This window comes from Cavia porcellus, unplaced genomic scaffold, assembly GCF_034190915.1.
Source record: "Cavia porcellus strain 051 isolate PalLab524CR breed Dunkin Hartley unplaced genomic scaffold, mCavPor4.1 scaffold_22, whole genome shotgun sequence".
Taxonomy (NCBI): domain Eukaryota; kingdom Metazoa; phylum Chordata; class Mammalia; order Rodentia; family Caviidae; genus Cavia; species Cavia porcellus.
In genome coordinates, this window is record NW_026947505.1 from 16,319,764 (window position 1) to 16,342,445 (window position 22,682).

A 22,682-nucleotide genomic window follows, 5' to 3' on the forward strand; every position below is an offset into this window, starting at 1 on the left:
CTGGTCCCAGAGCTGGAACAATCCTACAACCTGCGAACAACCAGCATTTGATGGAAAAATCCAGGCAAACTCCTGAAAGATGTGAGGACAACAAAGGAAAGATAGTTACCAAATAGCCTAAGAATTAACAAGCGGGTACACAGGAGATAAAATAAGCATCATGACTGACACTTGCCCTCCTATTAGTATACTTAATTCGGTATATATCACGTAATGCGGGAAAATCTAATCTTTCCTGAGGAAAGCTCAGGGCTTCTCACTGCACCACATCCCTGCTGCCCACCCCCATTATGGCCCACTGAGACTCGTGCAGAACGTAGCCTGGAGTTACCCCTTGCTGCACAGAGCTCTCTTCAGAAGGAGCCACCGACACCAGGCTGCCTGGGATCTGGGCCTCCTGCCAGCTGCTGTCCCCATAATGGCCCTGGAGGACTTTGTAACTCAGAAAGTCCCCTAGCTCCTCTGGCTTCCAGAAACGTCTCCTCTGAAATGGGCAGCTGGGGAACATACATTTGCAGACACTTACATTTTATAACTGGTTTTTGAAAATAATCCTTCCCTACTACCTGGCACAGAGAAAATGTTCAGTAAATTAGGAAACTGAGAGGGGTAGGGAAAGGGAAAGAATAGTTTCTCATCCACATGACTCTTTTGTTTATTCCCTAGACTTGTAGCTCTACGGGGTAAATAAGAAACAAAATGAACTTTCAGAATCATGGTAGTTAATGACTGGCAAATTCTGCCCTGCAGTACGCTGATTTATACCAACCTTTCCTCATACTTGTATCCTGATGGGAAGTGTGCTGCATTGACGGGAATCCAGAACATGCCTTCTCCAGGTAAGACACTGTTAGGGTCTGGTGCACCCACACAGGCCTATAATGTGTGCCCTGAATGTGGGGTGCTGGAAACCCTTGTGATAACACAGAGTCGGCAGACAGAGCAAAGATAACCATAGGGGCTTGGGATTTAGCTCAGCGGCATAAGTGCCTGCCTTGCAAGCAGGCAGTCGTGAGTTTGATCCCCGGTAACGATAAAAAAAGAAAAAAGACAAAAAAAAAAAAAAAAAAAAAAAAAAAAAGATAACCATAAGGCTGGTGCAGCTTACAAGCAGAAGAAAAGTGTAAAAGTATAAAGCAACCGGATTTCTAGGAAGCATTCTAGAGAACTGGAAAATCTAAATGTGATTTCCCTGAGTATAACCGGAAAATTACTACATGGTAATTATGATTCAAAAGTACCTAGATGCCCCCAAAGCCTCAAGTGCTCATGGGTGGAGCTTTTGGGAGGTAACTGGCTCGCACATTTGTGATACTGGATGAGTCCTTTGAGTGTATTAGCATAATTCTGGGCGTGGGTGATGCCAACCAATAGGTTTGCTGTCTGCATGGAATAAAAAGGGAAAGAAGAAAGGTTTACTACCTCCTGCCTGCCCGGCCACAAACTATTTCTCCTCTGCCATGCCGTCCTGCTTAGGAGCCAGTCAGCTGTGGACTGAAACCTTGCCAAAGACTATGATCCAAAATAAACCTTTCCTCCTTCAACTTGTGTCAGGTATCTTGTACTAACAACAAGAAAGTAATAGAGATGTAAGTATTCATCAGAGATGAAATCCAAACTGCATACCTCAACTTATATATTAATGTAATATCACCAATTTCCAAACCATCAGACTTAAGATTTGACTTCCATTTACAGGATGAATACCATAAATGGTCCTGGTAAGAAATCTCACTCACAAAGACTTAACTGAAATATTTTTCACGTATAAAAATGTGTCTTGTTTAAAAAAATTATCCTCATATTTTGTTTTCAGCATCACAGAACACCAGAGAGAGGAGCTAACACAGCCAAATATCTCATTCAGGGCTAGCCCCTTTCCCCTCACTAGGAGCGACTGGTTTCCCTGGACTGCGTTTAAGACACGTCCAGGGGCCAGGGATCAAACATCCCATGAAACAGTTCCATTTATCTCTGCACATTCCTCTACTTTCTTTTATACAAAGCCTGGTTCCTCAAAATGGAAACATAGGCAGTAAGGAAAGAGCAAGGAAAATAATTTCAAAGCAGTTGTAGAGGTGTCTGTTTAGCTACTAAGTTTGCATTCGAGGTTTATTTGGTGAGACAGATAAACTGCAGTGACTGGTAAGCCTGTGCAATTCCTCTGTCCACAGATACAGCTTTCAGGTAACTCAGGAGGAGAAACTAGACAATTCATAAAAGATTTCAGCACTACTTCCCTGGAAGGTGGAGGTGACAGCTCAGCAGGAGAGTTCTTCCCTACCACGCAGAATCCCCTGGATTCAATTTCTAGCACTGCCAGAAAACAACACAAAACAAAATAATAAAAACTGAAAAACTACACTACAGAACAGCCATGTATTTGTTACTCCAACAATATCCACAGCTATTTTTAATGTCAAAAACGCTCCTATATAGGAATAGAAAGTGCCTAATCTTTCAAGAAACATGTATTTATTTTCAGCATATTCTATTCAGTGCATGTTAAAAAGAAAAAAGAATACAATTTGGAAAAACTGTATTAGATTTGACCAGAAAGGTATTCTCTGTTTCTCGCTGCATTCCCTGATACGAAAGCCTCACAGAGCTCAGGTGTGTGTCAGGGTTCATCCTATTATCAAGATTTTCAGCTAAGCATTCAATTAATTTTCCATATGAACTTAGGCCCCTGAACAACTGGTTGATTAAAAAATCATTCTGCTCACTATCAACAGATTAAAACAGTAACATTGATAAATCAGTTAAATTAGAGTTCTAACCACCACCACCACCTCCACCGCACCATCACCATCACCATCACCATCACCAAAGACCAAAGCAGAAGGCCCAGCAGGACAGGTGAGGGGTCACTAGACTCTTACCACTAGGCCAGGTGGGTGCATCCTTGCTGTATCTCTGTAGGACTGCAGAGGAGGAACTTTCCAACTCACCTGTGTTTCAAGAAGGACACCCACAAATTTAAACTTAAGCCCACTGAACTCTCAGTAAACTGAGTGTTCCTCTGGAGGAGCACCCCACAGCCACCGCCCTTGACCAAAGAATTACAGGACAGCAGAGGAACAACAGAACAATGCTAACCTCCCCCAAAGGTCTTGTGGGTTCTTCTGACAATGGACAGACTGGAGGCCTCCAGCTAGTGCTGATGGCTATGCTTCCTTTGAGAATTCTCTGTCGCTCTCTAAAATGCCCCTGCACTAAGCACTGCTAGGCACGTATTACAAGCTGGATAGCAGCGCCACGCCTCGCATAGAACCTTCTCTTAGACCACCCTATAGCAGAGCAATCAAACAGCGCCAAGACGCAGTTCTGAAATACATGGGCATGTATGCAAGGGGAGTACAAATGCAGTGTGCAGATTAGAAGAGAAAAAAAATCACTGAAATATCAACAGAATCAATGGCAGACGGCAGAAAGAGGAGGAAAGAACGGGTAAGACCGACCACATGCACAGAGTGAGTGGGGGAGGGTCGCACTGGGCACTCTGCACTAGGACCTTACTTCAGACACCACCTCCTGCCACCCTTCATCTCCTCTGCCAGAGTTTGGATTTGAGAAAGGGACCCCAGGGAACACAGCCTCTCATCAATCAGTGCACCGACCGGTATCAGGGAGAACTGAGTGGAAAACACAAGACTTTGCTTTCAAACAGATTCAGGTAAGAAGGACAGAAAAGAACAGTTCCTCATTGCATTGAGATTCCACTGCCTCAGAAGAGCCAAGGAAATTGCTGGCAGACAGAAGACATGAAACAGAGGAAAGCGCTCCACAGGAAAACCTCTAGCAGAAGAACAGGAAGCAAAGACGTGGTAAGGAAAGAATTCGGTATCCTTGCACCTGTCCGTGCTAAGCATTTTTAGATAGGGTTGTCTTCCAAAAATGAAATCAATCCTCTAGAATCTACAAATAAATCGCTCTGACAATTATCTGGAAAGTTCTGGGTTGCCAAAAGGATGTCAATGCCTGTTGTGAGAAAGTGAGGGATGTAGTTGTGAGACCAGGGCAGTCACACGCTGCACAGCATCATTTTCACAAATAAAATCAAAGCGCAGTTTACTGGCTGCCATTCACAATCAAACATTCCAAAGTCTCCCAACGTTGATTTCAAAGCACTCCCAAAAGACTGACTGTAAAAACTGACTTATTGCCCTAGTGAGTAGGTACAGAATAGGTATTAATTTTTTTAAAAAAAACCTATCTCTGGCCAGTTTCCTAAGGAAGAAGCAGCAGGAAATACGAGCCAGATGTGGATCTCTGAGTGTCTAAAGTAGAGATCAAGAAATTCTGCAGACCTATTTAAAATACAATTAAGCAGTGACATGATGGGTCTGTGGCTGCAGACTTGGCGAGTGTGGCTGGAAATATTTTGTTTTAAAGGAAGTAAAAATTCTGTATTGGAGGGGAATTAATGTAAGGCAAATTCTTTTCGGCATGCTAATTAAAATGCCAGTAGCCTATTTAACAAAGCTGAAACGTAAGTGAAGACAGCATAAGCCAATGATAAAAAATTTTCTATGCAAATAGCACCACTTTTAAATTCTGTGTTCAGAGCTGTAAGCTGACGGGAGCTCTACCTGACACTGAATTAAAAATATTCAATGAGATTTTCGACCATTTAGGGTGATCTTACGGTTCCACCTGAATCCCTTCCATGAAGAACAAAGCAGAGGACACACAAAAATCTCCGCAAATGTATAATATCCGTCATTTTGAAACCAGCTTTACTTCCCTGCATGTTGGGACTGAGTACTGCTTAGAAAATATGCCAGTTCCAGGGAAAAAATGCGAAGCCTGGCTTGTCCAGTGTATCAAATCTAAGGCAGTGATTTAAAGAAACTCAAAACTAAACTCTGACTTTAGATCAAGTGAAGGAAATGGGCTGGGAGAATATCAGCCAAATTTTTAAAAATTGAGTTTTCAGTATTTTGCACTGTTCGCATAGCCTGTGGGCTGAGTTACTGTAGTTCGAAAGTTAATTCAGAACTAAACCCCTGGCATTAGAAATACACATCAAAAAATCACAGCTGATCATTCTGCTGTCTTTCCCGAAGGAAAACCTAAAACTACCCCAGAAGACAACCGCGCGCAGTGAAGCCCGAGCACACACAGCACAAATCGCACTCACAGATCTTTCCCTCCTCTCTGGAGAAGGGGAAGCAGCAGAGCTGGCCCATGGCCCCGGCGGCGATCCCTCTCGGGCTTCCTCTCCGCGGGCTCCCAGCAACACTGCAGCGCCCAGCGCCCCGCGCCCTGCGCGCACCCTGCCGGATCCGCGGCGCGGCGCGGGGGCGGCGCAGAGAGCAGAGCCCGCGCTCCCGGCCGGCAGCGCAGCGCAGCGCGGCGGAGGAGCTCGGAGCAGGCTCCTCCTCCCTGCTCCTGGCGATCCTCGCTCGGTGCTGGCACGGGGGAGACCTGGCCCTGTGCTGCCGGATTCGGATTCGCACGCAGCTGCGAGGCGGCCCTGGAGAGGCGCCGCGTGCTGCGTGGGCTCCCTCCACGCGCCTGGAGAGGGCAGCAGAAAACCTACAGCGAGGCCTTTCCTTACCACAGAGGCAGGAACGGCACGTGGACATTCACGCCAGGCGGAAGTGTTTTCTGTCTGCTGCCTTTTGTGCCCAGATTTCTGGGTGTCTCGTGCGTGTGGAGGCCAACAGAAGCTTGGAAACAGCCCCCTACCTAAGAAACTGCACAAACAATAGCCCTGATCCAGACCAGGGGAGAGGGTGCCGTCCAAGGGCACTGTGCTTTAAAGTTAAGAAACAGCTCTCGGAACACTGCCTTATTCTCACACTAAAGCATTAGTCGGCCTTCTGCATTTTAAAATTGTAGCACCAATTCGTCAATTGCCTAGGAGATTCCCCAAATCTAGACGTATCACTAAGAAAAGGGTCAGGCACCATTCTGAAGCAAGCCATGATGACTGAACAAATTCAGAAGCAACTAATTTCAAAACACTTAACGATGTGGGATCACGGATTTTGTGTAATAGTTTAAAATCCATGATCTCACATACAGATCGGCCTCACTATAGGACTCTGTAAGAATGAAAAGAAGGGAAAGTGTGTTCTCAGTGTCAGGAATTCCATCCTAATTCTTCCTTCACTAGATTCACATGTCTATCTGCGAGGAGCTGGAAGGAGAGGTAAATGGACGGTGATAGAAGTTCAAGTGGAGGGAGTAATATGCGTTTGCACCCATCCAGAGAGAGCAGTGTGGAAAAATAAAGTCATCAAATTTTACAAATTCTAGATGCTGCATTAAAAACAAAACAAACAAAAACCCCAGCTGGGCATGGTAGCACACCCCTATAATCCCAACACTCTGGGAGGCTGAGACAGGAGGCTGGCAAGTTTGAGCCCCAGCCTGGGCAACCTGGAAAATTTGCAAGACCCTGTCTTTAAAAAATACAGCTGGCCAGGTAGCTCAGTGGTAGAGCATTTGTCTAGTACACCTGAAGCTCCTGAGCTCAATCCCCAACCCTGTAAGAAACGAAAAAAGAAAACAAAAAAGAACCAGGATGGAGGTGGTATTTGAGGTCATAGCTCAGTGTCAAGGCCCAGGGTTGAATCCTCGGCATCTCAAAACGCAGCCTGCACACACAGCGAGGATGCTGGCAGGCACAGATGCACCGTCCCTGGCATTTTTTCCCAGAAAGACAGCATTTTGATAATTACTGTTTGATAAACATGTCAAAGGGCAGGTTAGAGTGTGTCACTAATGTATTTCTGTGGATCATGCGTACATTAAAACACAGTCTAACTTCCCAAGATTAGAAACATTGTGAAGATTTATATAATAAAAAGCAAATATTTGAGTCATTTAAACTGGCTAACATGGTTAAAGCCAACATTTGAAATATCGCATGTCCTTAAATGGCTTTCCCTTTTCCCACTATTTAAATGTAAATATAATGATCATTTTGTTTTGATTTAAAGGGGCCATTCCATTCATTATGTAATGAATGTTCTTTAATTTATTGAGTTTTTATTTCTTAGTGGTACTATGGATTGAACCCAGGACCTTCGGGCTGGACTACAACTGGAGACCTTTTTATTTTTTATTTTGGGGACTCAAATACGCTATTCTCCTGCCTTGGCCTCTCAGAGGGCTGTGGTACCAGGAGTGTACCACTCTACCCAGAAGCACTGTCATTTTAAATTTGAATTCCATTATCAAAACGAGTTTTGTAGCACGGTGTGGTGGTGCACACCTGTAATCCCAGCACATGGAAGGCTGAGGCAGGAGGATCACTGCAAGCTTGAGGCCAGCCCCGGCTACAAAGTGAGTTCAAGGCCAACCTGAACTGCATAATGGGATCCTATCTCATAGAAAAAAAATAAAATAACCAGTTTTACTTCTTCACAGTTTATCAGCCTGCAAGTCAGCAGCTATTTTAAACTCTTCCACTATTCCTTTTCCAATTCAGCATTACATGAATGAATGAATATAGGTGTACATTTTCAAATGTAAGATTTTTATATAAATGTAAAATAGCCTTAAAAGAAATAATATAAGCCTCATTGATGTTAGGACTATAAAGCAAATAAATGGCCTTCCGTCCTGGGAAAGGTAAAGTCAGGATATGGAATATGCTCAGGACATCGGGTAAACCTTGCGGAACGGACTCCCCAGCTGCGACACCGCCACCGGCCAGCAGGGGGCACTGGACACGCTTCACCTTCCTCAACCCTATTTTCGTTTGCACCCTCCCAAAATAAGGCAATCGGGAGTTTAGGATGCTCTTCAGTCTAATGTTATACGACTTCCTGGTCAAAACAACAAAGGAAATAACAGTCTAGCAACCCGTCCACGGCTGTCCCCAAATCACTGTGTTCGTTCGGAGAAACAGCAGCGGTGAGCAGTCCTCAACGAGGAAAATGAGTAACACCAGTCATCGCCCAACCCAGCCTAAACGTTCAGCATCAGAAAACCGTAGGTCTGGGTCCCAGAACTGCCGGGGCGTTTGCGGGTGTGGAAGAGCGGCCTCTACAGGAAGGTTTGAAGCTCTTCACTGGGAGTCAGGTCCTTCATTATACAATGTTGTTTTGCTGCGACAAAGCAGATAGATAGTATCTGGGGGAAGGGGAAGCAAACAAATCGGATGTGGAGCTCGGTCTTTTTACCACCAGGTAGCGGCCTGGTGGGCTCCTCTGTCAGTTGCCTACCCTATTTGCTGATCTGAATGAGTGTTTATTTGCAAGAATCCTCCTGCCTCAGTCTCCCAAGTGCTGGGTCACACGTATGCTTACTGTGCCTGGCTACTGTCCTCATTTTACAGATGTCAAAACTAAAGCTCTGAAATGGAACTTGGGAAAAAATCTCTCAGAAAGTAAGTGACAATGACAGGATTTGAAATCGATTTGTCTGGCTCTACGAATATTCAGCATCTGATCCAGGATTCTGTACACACAATTAGTGTGTGGCTTCAGATACTTATAAAATACTATACTATAATTTCCAAATAATGTGCAAAAAGTATTAAGCCAAGAGCTGTAGAAAGATGCTTGAAATCTTGCCTTTGTTTCTCATGTTTTGCCACCAAATCCCTTTATTAGCACTGGCACAGGACTATCATCCTATTTTAAGGCAAAAAAAACTTAGAAAATGATGATTCCTGCTGGAGATACGAACTGACACTGCTGCCATCCATAGAGACAACTGGATCCACAGCTTAGGGATGCAAGAGCACCCATCTTCCAGGAGGAAGAGCAGCTGACACCTTTCGGGGATCCTTGAGGACATTCAGAGTTTCACCAGGGGAAGGGCTGACCAGTCTTTCCAGTAGTGCAGAGATCTGCTTGCACTAGATTTCTAGAACGTTCACCTCAGCAAGAAAAAGTATGATGTGGCAGCCTGTTCGTAACTTTAAAGTCATAACTAAAGCATGCTTTCTCTCCTTACCCACCTGGCCACAGACAAACCATGGTTAGGCCAGCTGCTTATGTCTGCTGTGGTACTCTGGATTTTTCCTATCAGGGTAACACTGGCCGGAGCGACACTGAGAACCATGCAGGGGTAGCAGCTGCTTGTCCTCCATGTACCCTGAAATACCAGCTCTGATGATCAGTAGTGGAAAAAGATAACTCTTAACTGTGAGCAAAAAATTTCATTCTCCATGTCACTGGCTGCATCTTTCACTGGATTACTTACAACTGAATACAATATATATATATATATATGTGTGTGTGTGTGTGTGCATATAGCTTTCTGAGTAACCTTATAAAAAGAACCTTTGGACATTTGAGCAATCTTGCAGAAAAATCAGGCTCAAAATAAAGATTAAATGTTGTAAGATTGCGACTCTATGAAACTGTACCAGCTACCAACCTCCTACACCTCCAACTCATTCATTAAAGGAAATTGGGGTTTCACACTTTGTGGAAATGTGTAAAGGGCCAAAAGACAAAGTAAATGTCTATTATTCAAAAGAGTGGAGAGAAAAGAGGACACTGGATGATGAATTGGGAGACAGGGAAGACCTGCTTTCCCCTCCAGATTCCGGAGCCAGGTAGACACGCCTGCACGCTTCCGAAGATTTCATTATACTGCAGGTAGCACACTTGAGGGAATGGTTATGCCAGAAACGCCACAGCCACAATGGAAATATAAACGCAAGAAGGGGCTCATAAAAGACGAGAAATTATTCTGGGCCTGAAGGAGGTTCAGCGAACAGACTCAATGTGGTATTTTTTTCTCTGTGTTCTTGTAAAACAAACAAAAATCAACTGTCAATAAATAATCCACGAGAAGCGTGTGTCTGTTTTCTAGACCCCACACAGCCGAATGCTTAGCCTCGGCTGTATATCTGCAGGCACGCTGTAGGCAAAGATCTGAAACTTCAGCATTAGACACCGGGGTTTGGAGGCCCTTCTGATGGGAACTGCCCATACAGGAAAGAGGCTGGAAGCCGTCAGTAAGGATCATCACGGATATCCCTGCGTCCCACAGCCGAAAGACCCGTCCTCAGGTACCTGGGTAAAGCAGCACGGTGCAACTGTGAACGCAGGGGCCAAGCTGCTTTGCTTGTATATTTACCCACGAACCTGAGGTCGGTCGTATTTCCAATGTATTTCTTAACTTCTCTTTCCAGGGTTTTTGTTCCAAGCACTAAAAGTGATAGGCATTTGTTTTTGTGATAGCCACATAGTGTATAATTTTAGTAGTTAGTTGGAAAAAAATCTACGTTTTTCTACAGAACACAAGGAAAGAAAATGGAATGTACCTTACATGCACTTAGGAAAGGAGTTGAAATAAGTAGATAACCAGAGTTATAAAAGAAGTCCTCCATGAAGTGCAGCCATGCCGAAATCCCTACTGCTGTATTTCTGATTCCTGCCAATTTTCAAACGGCCCCTTGGTGGTTCCTACTCAGTCAGTTCTTCTTCCTGTGTGTCCCAGCTTGACACGATGTGTGTAGTGAGTTTTTTCTTCATACCAGAGAGAAAGAAAGCAGAGGAAGTGCTGTCTCGCCTGAGAGGACAGACAGAAGAGGCACCCCTGAAGGAAGGAGAGGCTGACAGGTTACGGCGCACATCTGGCCATATTGATTCACAAACTTCTTTGCAGCCACTGTTTATTGAATGCGTATTATGTGCCTCTATGATCATCCCACAGGTTCTTGAGGTAAACTCAGCTCTTGAAGTCAAGAAGAGCTGCTGTAGCAGGTGAGAGAACCAAAGCTAAAGGAGCATAAGGACGGCCCTACAGGAACAAGAGGGAACTCAGCACACCCAAAGTGGTCACCCCATTCAGCGGCCAGCGGAGGAGGAAGAACAGGAAGTCGCTGACTCTCACAGGAACTGTTCAGCCCTGCTTCCCATTGCACCCACTGCCCACATATTGACAATGAAATCACAAAACTAACATAAGTCACCTAGAAAAGTCAAGTTAAATGTTTGAAACCTTACGTTAAAAAAGGAGGGGAGGGGAGGGGAGGGGAGGGGAGGGGAGGGTCGGAGAGGAGAGGAGAGGAGAGGAGAGGAGAGGAGAGGAGAGGAGAGGAGGGGAGAGGAGAGAGGGAAGGAAAGTATAAAGCATGCTGCGTCTGCCCACCGGGCATTCCATTCCTTACTCAGCTGCCTGCAGTCTCTTTATGAGCAGAAAGCAGCAGAACCCATAGAAATAAAGAAATGGATCTCAAAGATGCCAAACTCACCCAAGGAGTTGGTCTTATTTGAAACTGAACAATGTAAACAACTCAAAATTTGGTTCTACAGTTTCTAGTTTATTTGGAGATCTTCAAAGATCCTCATTATTCTCAACCCAACAGACTCCCCATCTATATTTAGATCTGAAAGTGCTTCACCGCCTGACCTTGTTCCAGACAACTGTCAGTTACATTTCCTGGCCCATCAGCTTCAAATAAGAAGGACTTCATCAGCTCAATATATTATTAGCACAGTGTTTTCCCTAATAGCATCTAGAAGTATAACAAAGAACAAAAGTAAATCCCTAAGGAATGAAGAGAAAATTCATTTATACTAGGCAAAAGGCCATCACATCAGGACTGTTTTCGGCAAGGGCCAGGAACGGTACGGTCTACCTTGACCCAGCTGAAATGCAGCGGCCACCAATGCCAATGTGTACTCACTCTGCTCCATCTATGTGCAGATGGTGGTTGTCAGAACTGCTGAGTAAATAACTCCAAAGCCAAAACAGAGTTTATTTTCTGCTAATACATGCCTTCACTCCCAACTGCAGTGTTTTCTCTATTAGGGATCATTCAGCTGCAAATCACAAAACAAAATTCTTGATTTAAGTAGAAGGAAAAGTCAGGGCTGGGAATGGCGCTCAGCGGTACAGCGCCTGCTGGCTGTCAGGTGTCAGGGCCTGGGTTCGATCCTCGGGCAGGTGGGGGGGGGAGAAAAGTCATTATTTCTTACAATCTGCACGAGTGTTGTGCTAGGGCTAATTAAGTCAGCGGCTCAGCAAGATCATGGACACTCATCTCTCCAGCGTCCCCTGCTCATTGAGTTTTTTGTGCGCCCTTAGGGTGCCCATGGTCACATGCACACCCAGTAATTTTCAGCTAAAAATATACCATCCTCTTCCCTCTGAATCTCTTATTAGCAAAAAATACCGTTCTCCAGCAGACTTCTCACATATGAGACGGAGTCACATGCCTTCACTGACAGCCAGAAGGGGACCAGGTGGCAGCAGGATGAAAGCCAGGCCCCAGCACCCTGGGACCAGAGCCTCACAGTAAAGGGGAAGAAAGTGAGGGACAGGCTAGTCTCAGGTCAGGCAAACCACGCACGCCTGCTGGGGCTCTGTGTTTACCTTTATTGAAACACGTGGTCTCTGAAAGGTAGGAATGACTGAAAGGGTCTGCCGTGACCTGGATGTGGTACATCCCCCAAATGTTCCTGTGTTGCAGGCTTGGCCCCTGCATGGGAGTACTGGGGTGGGGGAGGGGGGGAAGCAGCTTTCAGAGGTGGTCAGCACAAGGTCCTTAGGACAGGAAGATATCATTCTCAGGAGGGATTTTCACTGGACTCCCAGAGTGGCTTTTTCCTGAGAGAATGCATTGTTAGAAAGGGGCAGGTGAGAACTCCTCTGGTTTCCTCTCCTACCACACCAGCCCCTCTACACACACTCCTGCCAGCACGTGCTCCACCACGCTGTGACATGGTCAGCATCCCCTGCCGGAGCTGAACAGACAGGACCACTTGATCTTGGATGTCAGCCTGCAAAGCTGTGAGTGAAACAAGCCTCTTTTCCTTATAAAGTTCCCAGATTCAGGTATTGTTATAGTAACAGAAAATAGATCCTGTAGTAAAAGCATCCATGAATAATTGTAAACAGCAAAAAAGACCCCCACAAGTAAATCACTAAAAATGAGTGCATGTTAATAAAAACTATTTTAAACTATCATATATGACTAAATGTAGGCCACTCTTATAAACTAATTCTTGCTAATATGGTTGGAGAACAAATAAACTGCAAACTACCTTTCTCTAAACCTTATTATGTGTGTTAGCCTTCCATCCCTGTGACAAAATCCCTGACATTTACAGACTTAAAAAGAAGAAAGGCTGATTTTGGTTCATGGTTTCATGGGCTGCAGTCCACAGTAAACTGGCTCCAGGGCTTTTAATCCTGCAGCAAGGCAGACACATCATGGCAGATGGGCGGGCTGGCGGAAGAAAGCTGCTCACCTCATGGGGGCCAGGAAGCCGAAGAGAGGAAGAAAGCTCAAGAGGAAGGAGCAGGGGATCAATTAAGTCCCCAGGTCACATCTCAATGCCCCAGTCTCTTCAACTAGGCCCCACTCCTATTTCCAATACTTCCCACTGAGGTCATCAAATGATGCTCTCATGAGTGGATTAATCTACTGATGAAGTTAAAGCCCTCGTGGTCAAACCACATCTTGCACCCCAGCTCTGAACTCTGAGTGGTCAATCCATGGGCCTTTGGGGGACACTTCCTAGTGAAACCATAGCACTGGGCCAAGACTGTCAGCTTAAGAGCTGTCTGCAATGAAAATACATCTGGCAGCTCTGGTTCTGTGGTGCAAAGTATGAAATCCGTGACAGTCATATTCAGTTTCCTTCACTCAATCACCTTAATCAACAGACAATCAAAGCGAGCCAGGAATGGACAAACTTCTTTTTATTCCATAGTTATTTCATTAGGCTTTTTATATAAAACATTACAGTCAGATAAACATCGGAACCTTCATGGGTTAATAAAAAAGAAGAAATTAAACTTTTATCTCATAAAAGGAAACAAAGACTACTTTGTGTTTCCTTCACCTTCATTACTGCCCTGTTTCTATCAGCATGTCTCTCTGTAGAAGATGCACATACAAACAGCAGAAATTTTATTTTATTGCTGTTTCTGTCTCAAAGACAAAACAAGAAATGGATTTGCTATTTAAATACTTCTCTGTCTCTCCCAGCCCCCTGTGTAGGCTTCCATTCTTGTTCGACCTCCTGCTCTCAGGGAAGTAGCTGCAAAGCAACTTTCACCCTCTTTAAAATAAAATGAAATAAGCAAGTTTACCAGCTCTCTCTCTTACTTGTAGCTTGAACTATGAGTGCCGCTAAACACCACCCAGCCTCTGAGATACAGCACCTCCGTTCACACTTCTCCTTCCTTGCCCGTCTGCCTGGGCTACAGCTGCTTTCCTGCGCTCCTAACCTGACTCCTCATCCCCACCAGCAAGCCCTGTGTTCCCTTTTATCTCCTACCCTGGCATAGGCCTCTAGCGGCCCCATTCTGCAAACTGCCTGAGACGTCTCCCTGTCCTTCATTAGCTGCCCAGAACCTGAAATGGGGGTCCCCTTGCCTACCAGGTCTGCAGTGCACCTCTTCTTCCCACCTTCACTACAAATGCTGTGAAGTGTGAGCGATTATGAGCTACCAGGCTCGCGCAGCGGCCTCCCTACTGCTCCAAGGACTCAGCCTCCTCCTGCCTCTCGAAAACCTTGTTTCTTTTTTTCCTGGCAGGGTGACTTCTCTTTTTTAAATAATTATTTTATTTTTATTAACAGGTATTAGTTGCACATATTGATGGGTTCCAAGTGATATTTCCACACAGTATGTACAGAGCATGCAGGGATCAAATCCTCCTCCAGGATCAAATCCAACCAGCAGAGTAACCTTTCCACAGCATGAATCCGATCGTGTCATCTCTGATGGCTCCTACAAAACGAGATCTGAACTCCCTAAGGAAGGTTACTCACGGGCAAGGGGAACTACTTGCACCTCCTCACTGACTCCCCAAGGCGGCTTCTCCTGCTGCTCCCTTGGCCTGGAAAATGCCTCCCTCTCTCTGTCCTTCCTTCCAGCATTCTCATTTTTAGCTCAAGTCTTTCCACTTCAGAGAAGCCTGTCCTAAGAACAGGCAGAATGAGAAGCACCCTCATTTGGTTCCCATTAACTGCATTTTCTCTCTGTGGTTTTCTGTGATTATGGTGACTGTCTGTTTGCACAACTTCCCACCAGAAAGCAGACACACGGAGAGGAAGGTTCCTGTTTGCCCGGCTTTGATCTTCAACATGCAGGCCAGTGTTTCCTGCTGGATAACTTCAGTGAATACCTGTTCAATACACTGTGCACATTAATTCTAACAACCAAAATGAGAAGACAGCTTAAAGTCAAAGAGCCTTTGTGTGCACCACAGTTAGCAATTTTCATCTGTCTAGAAGGAGCAATGAATGAACTCTACTTTTAAAGTAAAGTTCTAGGAATAATGCAGACCTTTACTAACATGAGCTGGGTGTTCTAAGCAATTTCTTGCTTAGGAAATAAGAATATTTTTGCAATAAATATTTAAAAGGACTGGTATTGATATTAATATTAATAACTCATATCTTTATAACATTAGACATCAGGTAGTATGCTAAGTGCTTCTAAAATATTAATAACTATTAATTAGGGTGCTGAAAAATTTATTCAGACATAACTAGGTAATTTGATGGGGTAGTTAACAATAACTGCTGGGTCTCCTAAGGCTAGTTTCCTGTATCTTAATGGCTCTGTTTGACCACAGATTTTGTACTCTAGGAGCTTCATTCACACAATTTGTTTCCTTTTTCCTTGGAGCTCAACATTTACCTTCATATCTTCAAGAATGCACTTAAAAACTGATGGTTCCACAAATAACTCAAGAAATAATTTATTAGTGCATCACTCTGGCATGATGCTTAATTTGCCAGAAAGTTAAAATTAGCACTTAGCACTGCCCTTTAATATTCAGGGTGCCTCAGATGTCTAATAAATCATAAGTTTGAAACCAGACCAAAGGATGGATGGGCTTTCAAAACAACCTGAGCCACAGCTGCCACTCTGTGTCCATGTCCAGATTAATTGCTGATGCACCAGGTAAAATATGGTGAGCCATCGTGAAGATGGGTGTCTGCAGGGAGGTCTCCTGAGGTTTCTTCTCAGCAAATGTAAAGAAATGACCTGAGAGCTCCAAGTATCAGTTGCTTTTCTTTTTTATTAGGGGCATATAAAAGAGAAGACCAAGCCTTTTCTTTTTAGAAAGTACATTTCATCCAAAAAGAACACAGAGCACTGGAGTACAAAAAGGACAATACTGACATTTAAGATACAGCGTTTAACAAATTAAAGGTTCTGCTTTTCAAGATCGTTACACTTTCTAGGTTGGGTACCACAAGTCCTAGGGTAGTCTCAGTTGTCTTCTCTGTCTTAACATAGTAACTAAGAGATCTGGCTGTTCCAGATATACCGTGGACACCACAAATGATATCACTCCACTTCTGTGTCACAATGTAATAACCAAACACTCTGCACTCAGATCTCATTAAGCTATTTGATGATTCTGAACAATGAAAATGTTCAGCTGCCAAAATCTTCAAGTAAACAAGAATATCTATACATTCTTCTAGCAGGTAAACTGTTTTTTCCTGCTCTCTCTTCTAATATGCTTGAAACAGACTCATCTTAATCAGTGTAAGCAGAGAAGAAATTTTTCTTAATTATCTTCCTGTCAGCCTGTGCAAAAGAGACATGACAAAATTTGGGGCCTGCCCACCACAAAAGAGACATTCGTGTATTACACGGTATCAGTTTCTCATAACAATGGTTTTAAATGAGTCATTTCATAGACCTAGACTTCTGTCAGTCTGGGATATTTTTGTGCTCATTATATTTTTACCAGAGCTCTCAAATAGAAATCAAAGGAGGAGGAATAAAATTAAGAAAGGAACCAAACCAGCTTATATTGCACACAAAGAAAGCTCAGTAGCCACCAATATTAATTTACTGGAAAATATGTTGGAAATATTGGTTAAAATTAAATAACAAGAGTAATATCAAGATTATATTTTTCCTGGTTTACTTGGATCCATGACTTAAAATAGAAAATTTACAATGTTTGATTCAGGGTGTCTTTACTCTGTTAAAATTTGCTGACAGTTCCTCTTTTTGCCCAAGAACTTTGGTTTATGTGGGTTATGTTTATAAATATTTAGTAACTTCAGGTAACTGTGGATATTGTTTGATATTACATCAAAACTCAGTAATAGTTTCTTCCAAGTTGGTTGCTATGTAAAACCTTGAAGCCTCTCAATGAATCTTCATCCTCTACTTTCGGATCTTTCTATCATCTTGAACTTTTTCATTAGCACGTTTGCAAGAACTCGGCAGACGTGCATAACACACCTTCATCCCTTCATGCCCTGCTCCTTCCCTGCCTCCTCCCTGGACCCCTTCACATCTGCAGAGCATCTATCTCCCTGCTTGCTGTGTACTTGGAATTTTGCTCTTTAAATTCTTCATATTTTTGAATGTCTCATATAAGACAAACCACGTGATAGGCAGACGGTATGTCTGATTTATTGCGGTTAACATTATGGTCTTAAGGTACATCCATTTTCCTACAAATGACTCACATTTATCCTTTTTATGGCACAACTGTATATATCACAGATTTCTTGAACTTTGATAGGTCTTTTCTTCAGGTGTGACTCTGAAGCATGCGTTGGTCATTTTAAAAATACCGATTCCCTGCGTTATAGAGATTATCCAAATTTTGATAACAGAGTCACAATATGACATTAAAGAATATGTTCATTAATCTCTTACCCATCTCACAAGAAAAATCTTTTAAGTATGGATTGGCAAGGAGCAGGAATAAACTTCAGGGCTGATGGGATCTTTAGTACCCCGAGAGTCATGACAATTTCAAAGGTACACATCATAATGGAATTCACTGTTCTCATCTGTGCTATCTAGCTTTGTTTGAAGAATTTCTTATAATAAAAAATGATGAGAAGTCTAAGTTTTGGGATGTTATAGAGCTCATATTAATAAACTTGAGATTTGCAAAACTCTTGTTTTTGCTTGAAAGCTTGAGTTTCATCATTAGCAGTAAGTAATATCAGTTGCTATACCTTAATGTGACAGGCTCACTTACTTTCAAGAAAATGTATGTCAATATTCAAGTCTGAAAATGACAGTTTGTCAGTTCTTCATTTAAAAAAAAACCTGTGTTGAGAAACAAAATGGCTACTTTAGCTGGTAACTTTAGCAGTCACTGTGACGCTTCTCTGCAAATCAACCTCCTACTTCAACACGCAGCACAAATGTCTTACAGATTTTTCCATTTTTGTATGCAGAATAAAAAAAGACATAAATCTAACTCTACTTTAAAAGAATTTAAGACCCAACAAAAGTATAGCCTTGTGAACTATTAGAATAGTAAATCATTTATAAGATAAACACACTGATACATCTTTTTCTACTGCAAAAAATAAGTGAAAAAGTGTTCAAACACCTATCTGTGAACAATAGCCCTTTCTCTTAAATGGACCTTCGAGTGGGCATATGGCATTTAAGCAATATAAATATTCTCAAGCTAAATACTGTATGATTAATCATTTAGCAGACAAAGGTCCACGTTCAGTTACACTAGAAAGCTCAGAGGTTTTTGTCCTGGAATGCCGTCCACCCCATGGGAGGTGGGGTGCTGATGTGTTTCTCCCTCTACCCTTTCCTCCTCCAAGCAGTGGGCCAGTTGCACCGACCTACACTGTCCTCCACACGGAGATCCTAGGGCCCACACATTGCCACCGGGCACAACATGCAAGTGGCCAACTGGATGCCCACCAACTCTGCCTCAGACTCGAGGGTGAGGACACAAAGGGCAGGACACCAGCATCAAAGCTGAGGGCCCTCAGTCAGAAGCAACTCCAGCCCCGGCTGCATCACAGAAAGTCTTCTCCATATGGCTAAAACCACCTTCCAGGGATAGAACTAGAAACCCCTGGGCGAAAAACATGACGAGCTTGTTAAGACTAATCCCATTGCTCTAAAATGTCCAGGTCTCTGAAGATGACTCTCAATATGGAGGACTATCTAGATGCAATTAATTCATCACTTCCACTCACTCCGAATTCTCCTTACTGTTTCAGTCCATAAATTCTGAGCCTGGTACAGTGTTATACACTCTAAATGGACGTGGATACAGACTGAACAAAATACATGCAACTCCTGACTTGCAATAGGTCAGCTTACAAAGGGCTTGCGCTGTATAGCATAACACCGCTACCTGATGCTGGGCCATCCCAAGGGGAAATACTGGCACTCCACACACCCAGGACTGCGCTTCGAGTGCATGTTTGGAACAAGTGCTCACTAAATTACATGAGATATTCAAAATAGATTTTGTTGGATGATTTTGCCCATGTTTAAGGTGGGCCAGGCCAAATGATGGTGTTCCCAAGCTTAGGTATATTAAATGTGTTTTTTACTTAGGATAGTTTCAGCTTGCCATGTATCTATCATATCAACTCCGTCATAAGACAAGGAGCAAAGCAGTGATGAGTGTGACTTACCTGTGACCCTTTTCCTATTCTATCAGCAGCTCTGAAACCTCCCCATTGCCTCTTCTGCTGCGGTCAGAACTGACTTATGTCTTATCTTTACGGCACAGTCCGGTGTTCTCATGTTGAGTACTAACCCGTTTTCAGCCCACACTTGTCACTCAGGCTCCTGCAGGACACATTCGTTGCCTCAGTGTGCGAAACTCAGCCCTTTGCCAGTGGCTTGTAAATGCAAACCTAGTAACCTCCCACAGGGTAGCTTCCTCACCCACTGACACTGTCAGCTTAATCACAGATTAACCAAGGTGTTTCCTATCACCATCACCTCCCCCAGCCTGCTTCCCCCACTGCAAGTCACACCTTTTGGTCTAGGAAATCTCCTTCCTCTACAGTCTGTTTCCCATACAAGTCCGCTGAACTTTGCTCCTACTCATCCCCGCTCTCCCAGGAAGTAAAATCACGAGCTTGTCCACCGGAGCCCACATTGTTATGGACAAGCCCTCTTCCTGCTCTTTCCTCCCTCTCTATCTCACAGTTGTAGTCCTAGCAGCGCAATGACCAGATCACTCTTAAAGACTATGTCTTATTCTGCTCTGTATCCCATAATACCTGAGAGCAGGAGGTGTACTCTACAAACTCGATAATGTGCAGTAACATTGACTTAGGAATAGTAGGCCCAAAATACTGGAGTTCCCAGAAAATCATTCTGTTTCCACCTCTGCTTACAGAAGTTACAAAAGAAAGACACAGATCTGATAGGTGGGTGGAAGGATGGATAGAGAGACATAAGTGTCTCCTAGACCTTTCCAAATTCCCCATGCCTTGCATATGGTACACACGACAGCTAAAAGTAAACTAGTCTTGGAAGCATGAGATCAGTCATCCACCTTCCCAAGGGTGTCACTCGGTCAGCTGCCTAAGGAAACATAGATGGAACATGGCTTCCTGGGGGAAATTAATTCACCCAACTCCAGTAAGGCGCTCAGACAGAACGGCTTTCATAATCCTAGGATACTGGGACCATATTTCATTCCTGGCTTACCTGGAAGCACTGGGATTTTTATATTTCTTCCTGTATTTGAATTTGAGCTGATTAGGTATGCAAGGAGTTGTAGCCTAATAACAAATGAGCATTGTATCACTCGAAGTTTTGATTATGAAACCACTAAATGTTGTTTTTCCTTGTATTTGAAAACATGAGTGTTGCCTCCAATCTTAGCAAAGTACCCTAATCCTGGACATGAAGGCATAAAATGGTGGGAGACGTGAGGTGGGAGGCACCATGGGAATGGGACAGAGGCCATGAGCACAACAGTGTCACAGGGGGCATGCACACAGATGCACTCAGGGACGAGCAGAGAGCCTACGTGAGCTCAGCAGATCCGTCCAAGAACAAACAGATGAGGAAAAGCAGCTAATTCCTCCACCCAGGCTCCCCCAGTACCCTGCCAAAAATGTGAGGCCAGTGAGCCACACCTTTGACTGTTTGGAAGAGAGCAGAAACCCACATTTACATAAAATCACTCCAATTTTAGCAAATCATTCTCTCTCTATATATATATAAGCAATAAGCCAATCATATACAACAGCTGGGCTGATAAAGTATCTTTAAATTCACCATTGTTTTGTTTTTCTGAGACAGGGTCTCCTTACATAATTAGGTTGACCTCAAATTTGCAGTGATCTCCTGCCCCAGCCTCCCAAGTGCTGGGATTACAGGAGTGCACCACCACATCTGGATTAAATTCAAATTTGTAAGGAATCAAGAAGTGTCAACGCCAGCTCCTCACAGATGAGGACGACTTGTTGCCAGTTTCTATCTGGTTCAAACAAAAACACTCTGCAGGCCCGGGGCTAGGACACCCACAAACCCACAGAAGGTGTGCAGTAAGAGTGAGACAAGCTCTGAAAGAACTCAGAGCACACAGGAGGAAGCCGAGTGCCACAAAAGCCCAAACACACGACAGCACTCACACCCAGCAGCTTTAAAACATGGACAGAACTTGAAAAATTCACTATACGGAAATTCTGAAAAACATCAATGAAGGACTAGTCCCATGAAGCAAAGACCAGAACAGGAAAATGCAAACAATGAATTGGAAATCTTTTGTATATATATATGTCATTGATTGTTTTTAAAATGCCCTCAATGGTTTCATAGAGAAAGCTGAAAAGAATGAGCAACTTGGAATCCAGCCCTCTCCCAAAATGCACCATTAACAAATCAAGAGGAAATACACAAATTCAATGAAAGCTGAATTTCCTCCCCAAGACTCTCACAAAGGAGTCTACATACAAAGTGTGTTCTTATTTTAATGTAACACAAGCAGATATAATAAGGAAAATATATAAAAGCACTCTTCTGATGAAACAACAAAATAATTTAATAACAAAGTAAGAAAATAACAATAGCTGACATGCTGCACACTGTGTATACTAATAGTAAAAGAAGTTATTCAGAGTATAAGACATAGACAAAAGACTCTCTCTCACAAAGAAGCAAAAGACAGATAATAGGGATAGCACCACACTTTCTTTTCAGTGAACTAAGAGAGACTGGTAGAAATGCAATCAATTAGTATACATAAAAAGTTTTATAAAAATTTTCAAGAAGTTTGCAGAATCCCTGGAGCCCAACTTCTACCCTAGAATTTTCAGTACAAAATATCTTTTAAGAGCTGAGTCTACTAAGTTTGATAAAATATTGCTTAACCCAGTACAAAGTAGGGTGACCACAGCTGACAATAATTTATTGCAGATATCAAAATGGGCTGGAAGCCAGGGTTTTGAATGTACCCAGTAAAACAAGATGATAAATGATTTAGATGATGGATGTGCTCACTGCCATGATTTGGTTGTTACAACCAAATAACCTTCTGCACAAATATTATGTGCCAATTTAAAAAACATTGGTTCAAGGCTCAGGAACAGACATTAAATCTGAGTCCTGATCAACTCAAAGTCAACCGAACTCACACAGCGCTAAACGTTCTGTTACAATCAATAGGCAGCTAAGCTTGAGAAAATCAGTGCGCAAAATAAAGAACTCCAGTGTGTGTTAAACTTTGTTAATTATAGCATAAAAATTATTTTAGATGCAGGTATCATTTTAAAGCTCAGACTGGCATCACGAAATGTGACAAGAAAAAGTCAAGAATATTTTTGAGTTAGGCAATTTTAAAAGGTTACATGACTGGTATGAAGGTACAAGAATGGTGGCGTTTGAAAGGAACCGAATTACCCAAAATTAGAAAAGGGTGAGAGAGAGAAGAAGCCTGCGGGAAGGTCTTTAAGAAACAGCCTATACTAAGGGGAATCACAAACTGCGTTAGGAAAAGGCAGAGGGGACACTGGTGAGGGGGCTCCGGT

General features: G+C 43.3%; 1 protein-coding gene across 8 annotated transcripts in view; it reads right to left on the bottom strand.

Annotated features, from left to right (window-relative positions):
• Positions 1–22,682, bottom strand: part of Akap7 (A-kinase anchoring protein 7) — a 115,917-nt gene that overhangs the window by 24,370 nt on the left and 68,865 nt on the right. The window contains exons 1-2 of one of the 8 annotated variants that reach the window (XM_063233489.1): positions 5,144–5,615; positions 2,883–2,951 (exon numbers count right to left, since the gene is read on the bottom strand). The exons of 4 other annotated variants lie outside the window; for them this stretch is intronic. In XM_063233489.1, coding sequence (XP_063089559.1) covers positions 2,883–2,951; positions 5,144–5,591 — 517 coding nt within the window. In that variant the 5' untranslated portion in view covers positions 5,592–5,615. Of the gene's footprint in view, positions 1–2,882; positions 2,952–5,143; positions 5,616–13,607; positions 16,483–22,682 lie in introns of those variants that run through there. 3 more of the 8 variants (XM_063233483.1, XM_005003112.4, XM_063233488.1) reach the window with 3 other exon arrangements.